Source organism: Danio aesculapii, chromosome 21 (genome assembly GCF_903798145.1).
Source record: "Danio aesculapii chromosome 21, fDanAes4.1, whole genome shotgun sequence".
Lineage (NCBI taxonomy): Eukaryota > Metazoa > Chordata > Actinopteri > Cypriniformes > Danionidae > Danio > Danio aesculapii.
In genome coordinates, this window is record NC_079455.1 from 11,369,149 (window position 1) to 11,379,395 (window position 10,247).

The window sequence follows — 10,247 nt, forward strand, 5'->3', positions numbered from 1 at the left end:
TATTCATCAGGGGTCACCAGAGCAGAATGAACTGCCAACTTATCCAGCATATGTTTTACAGAGCGGATGTCCTTCCAGCTGCAACCATCCATACATGCTCATCCACACACATGCACTATGGCCAATTTAGTTTATTCAATTTACCTATAGCGCATACCTTTAAACTGTGGGGGAAACCAGTGCACCGGAGAAAACCCACACGAACACAGGGAGAACATGCAAACTCCACACAGAAATGCCAACTGACCCAGCCAGGACTCAAATCAGTGACCTTCTTGCTGTTAGGCGACTGCTAACCACTGAGCTTTTGTGCCGCCTAAATTTCATCATATTTCAGTAATCATTGATTCCATTATTGAATATTTATCTAAAGAGGCACTACATTTTGCTCACTGCAGATCTCTGATTGGAGTTTTTTTGTGTGTGGAGTATGGGTAATGTAGTTTTCTGCACTATTTCAATATTAAAGGCAGTTGTTGTTGTTTTTTCTTTAAATAAATTTAATTACGTGAACAGATGGGTTTAAGAAAAGGCTTATACAATTGATTAACAGCATTACAGCCAGTGTTGGGTGAAAGTATAGCTACAAAGTAACTAATGTTATTAGATTACTTTTCTGCTGGAAAATGAAAGTAAGGGATTAATTTTTATTTTTAGGTCATTGAAATACAAATACTTGCCTTAAATTATGTCTATAAAATTAACAGTTCTGTATGAGAAAATTAATTCAGAGCAGAGTAATTGTATTTTATTGTTACGCAAATATATTTTGTGGAACAATTCCATTTTTCAGCTAAAGACAGTTGCATATACAAAAGAACAAATGTATTCTTATTCAGAAATTTTGCATATAGTAACTTGATTTGTCAACTAAAAAAGTTAGATTTGTCCAAAAATAGCACGTTTAACCCTTACGTACTGATGGGAAGTTTTCATCCTCTCTGAGGTGATTTTGAGTCTTAATTTGGCCATAACTTTTAAAAATATAACAATGCATCAAAGACAATGTTGTTACTAATCTTTCACATGTCCAAGACTGTGATAAAAGTTTTTTAAAAATGCAGTCCACAATTACGTTTTTTATTGAAAATGTCATTTTGTGTTTTTTTTTTCACCAAAACAGTGCCATCATTTGTGAACTTGGCAATTAAAGAGTTAAAATCCTGTAATTTTCAAGACAATGTAGTTTTGATCAGGGTTGAGGTTGATTAACAGATTTTTGCACAAAAAAATAAAAAATAAATAAATAATTGTTTTAAATTGTTTTAAAAATGTTAATCGGATGCATTTTTACAGCAGTTTAATTCAGTGGATGTTTTCATCCCAAACATAACAAAAGGGTAGTAAATTTGAACAGTACACAAGGGTTAAAAGACAATGCATTAAGTATGAAATATATGGTATATGGTAAATGTACGTATGATATTGCAGGATTACACTGCAATGTTTCATATTTGAATACATTTAAAGTTTAACATTCTTTAAGTATTAAATTAATTTAGTAAAGCTAAAAGGCCTTGTTTGATTAAAAATTAAAAAAATAATTTTTATTGTTTGAGATTCATTGAGATTTTAAGGTGTTTTGAGTCAAGTAATCAGATTACTTTTTAGACAAAGAATTTAAAAAGCAATAAAAGAACAATTTTAATGATGTATTTATTAATTAATTACTTTTTTGACGTGCCCAACACTGATTAAATGTCACAAAAGATACCTTTAAATGTTGATTAGTAAAAAACATAGTTAATGTCAACTTGTCAAGACAAAAATGTACTGCCATGAGTGGGCAAAAAGAATTGCCTGTCACATGTTTTTTTTTTGCTAGTTTGTGGTAGACCCTTCCAGTAAGAGGCTGGATTATGGGTTTAATCTCATTACAGTGAGGTGATTTAACTGAGATTGAGTAAGAGGTTCAGTTGAAACCGGCTCAAACTGTGTCTGTACACACACACACGCTCACATAATTACTGCGATATTACACTTCAGCAAAGGAGCAGGTACGTTGAAGTATCTTACACTAGAAGTAATGTAAATTAATGTAGAGTTCCATGAGTTAGTTTGGTGTTGGTTAGCAAAATAATAGTCTATAGATATCATTGTTTAGCTTTAGCTCACCTATTTAATAGAGCTAATTTTAGAGCTAATTTTAATTTTACATGTCAATGCTTGTGCTGCAAACAGTTAAACACTAGCATTTTGCTTTAGACAGTTAGCAGTTCTGGTTACTAGAACTGGCTGTTCGTCAGTAGATGGCAACAGTTGATTGGTTTGTGTATATTAGCGAGTCAATTGAATCACTTACACTCAACCGTTTCGTTCACTGATTCGTTTAGCAACACGTGTCGATGACAGACAGTTTAATTTGCGGGAAAAAATAGACATAACTGACAAAACTGCGTCAAAAAATGTAAGTTTACGCTGATGTATTGTTTATTTAACTGTAATATAAAATCAACTCACATTAGCATTACAATTCTTTTGAACGTGAATGATTTTTCTGAAACGGTAGGATATAAGTTTTTTTTACCTTAAATATATATTTAGTTGTTTTTATTAATGTTTTTATATACTGATTTATTGTAAGCTTATTATTTTTATTTACATGGAACCGGTTACCTGACACTAAACTTCTTTTATTAATAAACCAAACATAACGTTACTATAAGCGCTAAAGCTAGCGTTTAGGCTACCTAACTTACAACAAAATGATCACTTGATTACACAATGTAAAAAAATTAATCCATTTCAAAGTCTATTGTTTTTGTTTTTAAATTGCAGTAAAATTATATGTAATGTAATTTCCTGTAGTCTGCTGATTAAATCTTGTTTGTGGGTTGTTGTTTAGTTTTTGGGCACTTTTTGTTAATGCTCAGTGCACACAACATAATAATAAATATATACAGTATTTTATAAATAATGAAGTTTCTTATATCATCATAAACAGTCTAATAATATTACATAAAGAAGTCTCACACTGCTGAATCAAATAACACTGAGCCACTGTGATTGATGTTGTCCGTTACCACAGTGGCCTTGTTTTTTGGGATGAGCACAGAAAGGGTCAGTTTTGGGGTGAGGAGCGAGTAAATCTTTAACTTTTCTTTTCCAGAGGTGCTTGTGTGTTCATGGACGGGGCAGATTCTCATATCTACAGATCAACAGAGATGGCAGGATCACAAACAGAAGGACTGTGGGAAAACACAGGCACATATGAATGAATTAAGAGCTGCTGGCAACACCTCACTGCTGAACATAGGTATGCAAGTACTATTATCTAATTACAATTATTATTACTGTAAATTGTGTCTTTTTAATTTGTGTGATTATAAGTACTGAGTGTTAAGTACAAATATGCACAATATTGAATTTGTTGCACACTGTTAAAATACCTGTCGTGATTAAGTTGCCAGTATTTTATTGATTTGCAGGTGTTTTACATTTATTTATGCTTAGAAATTGCTTTATGGGAGCTTCTTTGACTAGTTTTGATGTACGAAAGAATGACTAGGGGTTATATTGACATTTTAGTAGTTGGAAATATGTAGGAATAATGCTTTAGTAACATGTAGAGTTAAATTTTCAATCATCAAGCAGATGTTCAAGATCAAGAGAGCATTTTTCAACATCGAGCAGAGGTCAATGATTCAATTCGAAAGTGTAAATAAACCAAAAAAACTCAAATGATCTACGGACAGTGTCTGAATTTTTTACAGAATGTGATTATAAATAATTTACTGTTATTACTGCAGCACATATAATGGGCAGCAAGGGGATTAAAAGAAAGTGGTACTGATTAATATTTTAACATACTTTGAAAAGAGTACTTATTTCAGAAATAACTTTAAAAGAATATACTTACACTGTAAAAAATATCGTTAATCCAGTATTTTATGATTTATGTTCAAAAGCTACATTGTGGAAACCTCTTTGGCAACTTCTGATGTTGAAAAATGCAACTACAATTTTACAAAAGTGAATTTTATTTACTTTTTAGTAGTTATTATTCATTATTTGAATTTAAAATATGTTGTTATTATAATACAAAGCTTTATTATACAATACACATTGTATAAGAAAACTTTCAAAGAAATAAATTCATACAAAAATAAAAAAGTTCAGACAGCTTATTACCCAGATTTTATACCATAATGTATTGGACAACCCAGATGATATAAAAGTATATGTCAAGATATAGAGTAGATGTCAATGTCCCAAAATGCAATTCAAGGTGTAAATGAATCAAAAACTACAGGAAAGTGTTCATCAACAGATATAAAGGATACAATTGGTGAATACTGATGTTTATGGATTGTACGATATTAGTTAATCACAATTACATGATTATGTTGATTATTATCATAAATTTAAATGCAAGTAGGATCATTTCTGACTCATGTGAGTATAAAAGTATTAAAAACACTATTAAAACAATGTACTTTAAAATGAAACGTTTTTATTCGTCATTACAATAAAGTGTACTGAAGTGCCATGAAATTGCAATTATTCTCGTTTTTATAGTTTAGTGCACTTTTTGTGTGTGCTTTGACTAATTCTGTACATTTTTAAGTTCTTTACAAGGTGATAAAATCACTGTAAATTATGTTTAACCCAGCACAAAAAAAATAGTTTTGGTAAATTCATGACATATATTTTATTACAGTGGTTATTTTATTTTATTGGTAGGTTTGGTCTTTAAAATGACTAAGTTAAGCAGGATTAGTTATATCATTTTCTTTTTCTGGTCCAGACCAAATGAACCAAGAGAGCTGAAATGTACAGTTTAAGTCAGAATTATTAACCTCCATTTAAAATGTTTTTTAAATATTTCCCAAATGATGCTTAACAGAGCTTTACAGAGTTTAACAACATTTTCACAGTATGTCTGATAATATTTTGTCTTCTGAAAAAAGTCTTATTTGTTTTATTTTGGCTAGAATAAAAGCAGTTATTCATTTTTTTAAAAAACATTTAAGGTCACAATTTTTAGCCCCTTTAAGCAATATATTTTTTCGATAGTCTACAGAACAAACCATTGTTATACAATAACTTGCCTAATTACCTTTACCTGCCTAGTTAACCTAATTAACCTAGTTAAGCCTTTAAATGTCACTTTAAGCTGTATAGAAGTGTCTTGAAAAATATCTAGTAAAATATTATTTACTGTCATCATGGCAAAGACAAAATAAATCAGTTATTAGAGATGAGTTATTAAAACTCTTATGTTTAGAAATGTGTTGAAAAAATCTTCTCTCCCTTAAACAGAAATTGGGGGAAAAATAAACAGGGGGGCTAATAATTCTGACTTCAACTGTAAGTATGAACAAACTAAATAAAAATTTCTAATAACTTAAATTATTAATAATGTAAGTACAGCTTTAAAAAACATATCTAAAGGGAAAGTTTAAACAAATGTAAATTTAAATGAACTAAATGAACATTCTGTTACCATTTAGTCACCTTTTAGTGGCCATTCCCACAGAACATGTTTTTCCATTCTAATACACTACTTTAGCACGGTTTTTTCTGCGTAATACACTTGATGAATATGCATAACTGTTTCGCTCAAGTCTAGCATCTTTTGTAACTTTTAAAAGCAGTGCCACACTGTATTAATGCAACACGACATGATTCCAGCGCAAGCAATTTGGCTGTTTGCACCAAATCTGACACAACACATAAGAAACATTGTAATACCAGCCATTTATTTAAATATAAGCCACTGCACTGCCAAAGAAATGGTAGCTTATAATCTAATTAATACCTACTTAACCTAGTTAACATTATTTAAAGTACATGAGTGACAGATGTTCATTTCCAAAGTCTCTGACTTTCATTTTAGAATTTTTTGCCAGTTACTGCTGCGAATTTCAGTAGTATGGCAAAAAATGTCACATAAAATGGTGTTCAAACTCACACTGGTAGCATTTAACTCTGAAAAAAGCACATAATATGTACCTGAGGTGATCAATATTAGAGTAGTTCATGGTGTTGTTTCGGTGCAATGTCACGGAATAAGAAACTGTTTCTAAAATAGAAATTTTGCAAGCCACAGCTGCAGATGGTTAAGACAAAAACTTGTTTTAACATGAAAAAGACATTTTATTGCATGCCATAGTGTGTGTAGCAAAGCAGTGGACCAATCAGAAAAACTCAGTGATGGGGCAAGCATTGTGAGCTTCTATTTACAAGTAACAAGTCGGCATGAACACTTTTTAATGTGAATTTAACATGATGGAGAAGTTGCTTTTTTAAAAAACAATCCTGAGCACTGCGTCTCATGTTTTTAGATGCAAAGATGCATTTTGTGTCAATGGCCCCTAACTTCTACCAAAAGTTGGCTTAAAAAAGTTTCTCTTTTCTTAACACAAAAAAAGATAATTTTAAAGGGCACTTATTTTACCTTTTTTTTTAAGATTTAATATAAGATTTTAGTGTCTCCAGAATGGGTCTGTAAAGTTTCAGCTCAAAATACCCATCAGATTATTTATTATAGCTTTGTGTATATTGGAAACTTCAGCTGTTTTAACTTTCTAGCTGTTTTTGTTTCCTATGCCTTTAATGCAAATGAGCTGGTTCTCCCCACCCACCACTCCCACATCAGAGCCAAAGAGATCACTATTGCTATGATCGGTGTTCAAACAGCTTACAAAAGATGATTTTCATCATAGGTCCCCCTTAAGAATTTTGGAAACCGGTAGCCGTTCGTTCCATTTATTAATTTATTAAGTTCTTCGATGGAGGTCAATGGTTAAGCGTTTCCAGCATTTTTCCAAACATCATCTTCTGTGCTCAACAGAAAAAAGGAATCTCATAAAACACTTGAAGGTGAGTAAATGGTCTGAGTGTAAGGCCCCGTTTACACGAATACATTTTATTTTTAAAACTGTGATTTAGAATGAAAATGATCTGCGTCCACTCTGGCGTTTCACCCAGCGTTTCTGAACAACTCTCTGTCCACACTACACTGCTGAAAACGCACATTACGTGACCACACACACTCTGTCATGCACTGCAGCGATGAGAGCTGTGCACGTCGGACTGTTCATCACGGATCTACCGCTGGATCTAATCTTACTATATTTGTTAAACGTAATATTTAATTCATCTTGTTCTCTATATCTAACGACATATTCTCCGACTTTGGTCTTTTGAATCTATTACTTGTTCTTCGGTAACGTGTTTTGAGCGCAAAGATAAGTTAATATATTAATTTATGTAACGGCGTACACTGATTCTGCACATTTGACTGATTGCTTGCATTTATTTCCTATAATGTATAAACATGTAGCTATACAACGCCTCAACATTTTTGTTGTCTAAGTTACTAATATCAAAATGAAAATAGGCAGATCCTCATATCATGTTTTCATTTTATTGTTAAGAAAGTGAACAACATAACAGGGTGATGTGAATGAGGTTTTAAAGTAAACTGTTTGCTTTGAAGATTTACCCAACGTGTCCTTGGGAGTTTGTTTTCTAAATCACACTTGTGAAGTCTGAACTTACAAGGAGAGGATGCAGGACTGAACTGCGTGTAGGCTACTTAATATTAAGGAAAAAGCCCCAATCAGATAGCCAAATGTCTGCAGCCCCGCCTATATTTTCTGATGTCTCCGTTATCCCCCATCCACACTAACATCGAGCAGTAGCATTTTAAAATGAAAACGGCCTCTTCGGTGTTTCCAAAATACTTCGTTTTCGTCATTCGAAAACCACAGCGTAGCGTGGACGGATGGCGTAACTGTAGCAAAACTTATGTGTTTTAAAACTAAAACGTATTAGTGTAAACGAGGCCTAAATTTAAAGGTTTAGGCAAACTGTCACTTTAATTACAAAACACTTGCCCATTTACTATTATTTAACAAAAGGAGGTGCTTTTAAAAAATCTGAAAACATGTAACCACTGATTTCCATAGCAGAAAAAACAATTACTAGGCAAGTCAATGGCTATCGGTCTTCAGCATTTTATCTTCTTTTGTGTTTAAAAGAAAAAAGAAACACATAAAGGTTTTAAACAAGTGAGAATTGAGTAAATGATGACTAAAAGACTCAACACCACAACACAGGTGTTTTAGCTGAGACTAAACTGTGCTGTTTCCTGTACAGCAATCCAGCAAAACTTCATCAAATACTTCCTCCAGCACACAACATGGCGATTCTAGCACTGGAGTTGATGGGTTTCTTTTTTGGCCTCATCGGCATGCTTGGGACCCTGGTAGCCACTCTTCTCCCCTACTGGGCAACATCTGCACACGTTGGCCCCAATATTGTGACCGCAGTTGTCAGCATGAAGGGTCTGTGGATGGAGTGCGTTTACCAGAGCACTGGTGCCTTCCAATGCGAGACCTACAACACCCTCCTGGGACTAACCGTTGACCTGCAAGCGGCCCGGGCAATGATGGTCATGTCCTCCATCTTCTCCGTCATGGCCTGCGCTGTTTCCACCGTTGGCATGCAGTGCACCGTCTGCATGGACGGATCTTCAGTCAAGACCAAGGTAGCTGGAGTTGGCGGCTCCATGTTCCTCCTGGCCGGGCTTTTATCGTTGATTCCCATTGCCTGGAAGACCCACGAAGTGGTGCAGACCTTCTACATGCCCAACATGCCAGCCAGTCTTAAATTTGAGATTGGCGATTGTCTGTATGTAGGTTTAGCTTCTTCGCTTTTGTCCATGCTTGGTGGCGGACTATTGAGTGCATCCTGTTGCGACGACATAGACGGAAACAGGGGATCCAGACGCCATTATCCCTATCCAGAGCGGAACGCCTTGCGTGGGCCGTCCCATTCAATGACCTACCAGCCAGCCGCTCTTCATTCAACCACAAACCCCAACATTACCAATAAGACGCAGACTCTTAATAGTCACACAAGCTCCAGTCCCCACTCCATTCAAGCCCAGGATTCAAGGAAAATGGCTCGGCAAAACACTGCGGCTGGCTATGATGTCACCGGCTACGTTTGAAGATTTGTGCCGGCCTGTGCAGTTGGGTTTTACATAAAGAGATTAATACTTGGATTGCTGAAAGGCTCAGAGAATGGACACACTGGCAGAGCATGAGGAAGGGTGTGTGTGAAGGTGTCTATGAGGTGCGTTTGGCTTCTTTTTTGCATGATTGTTCTTTTTTAAGAGTTTCAAAATGAAAACAAAATAGCAATATGATTTTATTGACTGTATGAATTGAAAGCCGTATGTAAACATGCAAGTTAATATTTTAGTTGTCGTATAACAAGAACCGTGTCAGTTAGCCTTCTTAAAGGGATAGTTGATACAAAAAAAAAATTTGCAGCTAATTTACCTTACCTTTAGGTGTAGCTTTTGTTGATTTTGAAAGAAATACTATGCTTAGAAAAGCATGGTTCTTGGTTATTCGTAAATTGCAAGTCGAGTTGCACTTTAAAGTAAAAAATATATTAATAGGGAAAACAAAATGAATACCTGAGGTACTAAATAAATAATTAACCTGTGCTATCTGTTAATATCTGATACACTAATGTCCTGTGAAGTGAAATGATCAGTTTGTGCAGCAAACTGAACATCATTTACACCACAGTTTTGGCTAAAATTTTTATTTAATGTGCTGCTGAAGAAAAACGTCACCCATTATATTGTCCTAAAGGTGAGTGAATTACAGGCAAGAGTGAACTATCCCTTTAAGAACACTTTTTATATTCAAATGGTTGTTTTTTATGACATTTAAATACATTGGATTTATATGATTATAATAGCAGTCTGTTTCATAGCACCTACTGTATATGCATGTATATGGATGATATTAACCCTGTAAATAAAAATTTGAGTTGTTTACTAGTCTCTGGCTTTGATCTCGTCACATACATCTCATTTGTTTTTGTCCCTCTGAACTCAGCAGACACAGTAAACATGCATATATAGAAAGGTCAAGGAGACTCACAGCTAAAAAAACACTGTTCTGTTTCCTTCTTTGAACACACGGTCATAAATATGCAATGATGTAGGTTATTATGCACACATCTGCGTAATTTGAGGTAAAAATAAGGAAGGGATGTGTTTTGAATTGATGAAATGAAACAAAATAAGAATCAAATGTAGTACATGTAAGTAAAATTTAATAAAGTTATTACAATAATAAATATAATAACGAAACCGTATCTGTAGTGCAGTACTAAAGTTAATAGAAATATTTTATATATAGATTTTTATACAGATTTTACTACATAAGCTACATGTTTTACACAATGTATTATAATATTTTATAATTTAACCTCTT

The 10,247-nt window shown here is 33.8% G+C and overlaps 1 protein-coding gene across 1 annotated transcript; it reads left to right on the forward strand.

Moving 5' to 3' along the window:
• Nucleotides 1-3,153: 3,153 nt before the first annotated feature.
• cldn2 (claudin 2) lies at nt 3,154-10,014 on the forward strand. Its single transcript, XM_056446460.1, has 2 exons — nt 3,154-3,256; nt 8,107-10,014. The coding sequence occupies exon 2, from the start codon at nt 8,150-8,152 to the stop codon at nt 8,960-8,962; it is 813 nt and encodes a 270-aa protein (XP_056302435.1). The 5' UTR covers nt 3,154-3,256; nt 8,107-8,149; the 3' UTR covers nt 8,963-10,014.
• The last annotated feature ends 233 nt before the right edge of the window (nt 10,015-10,247 follow it).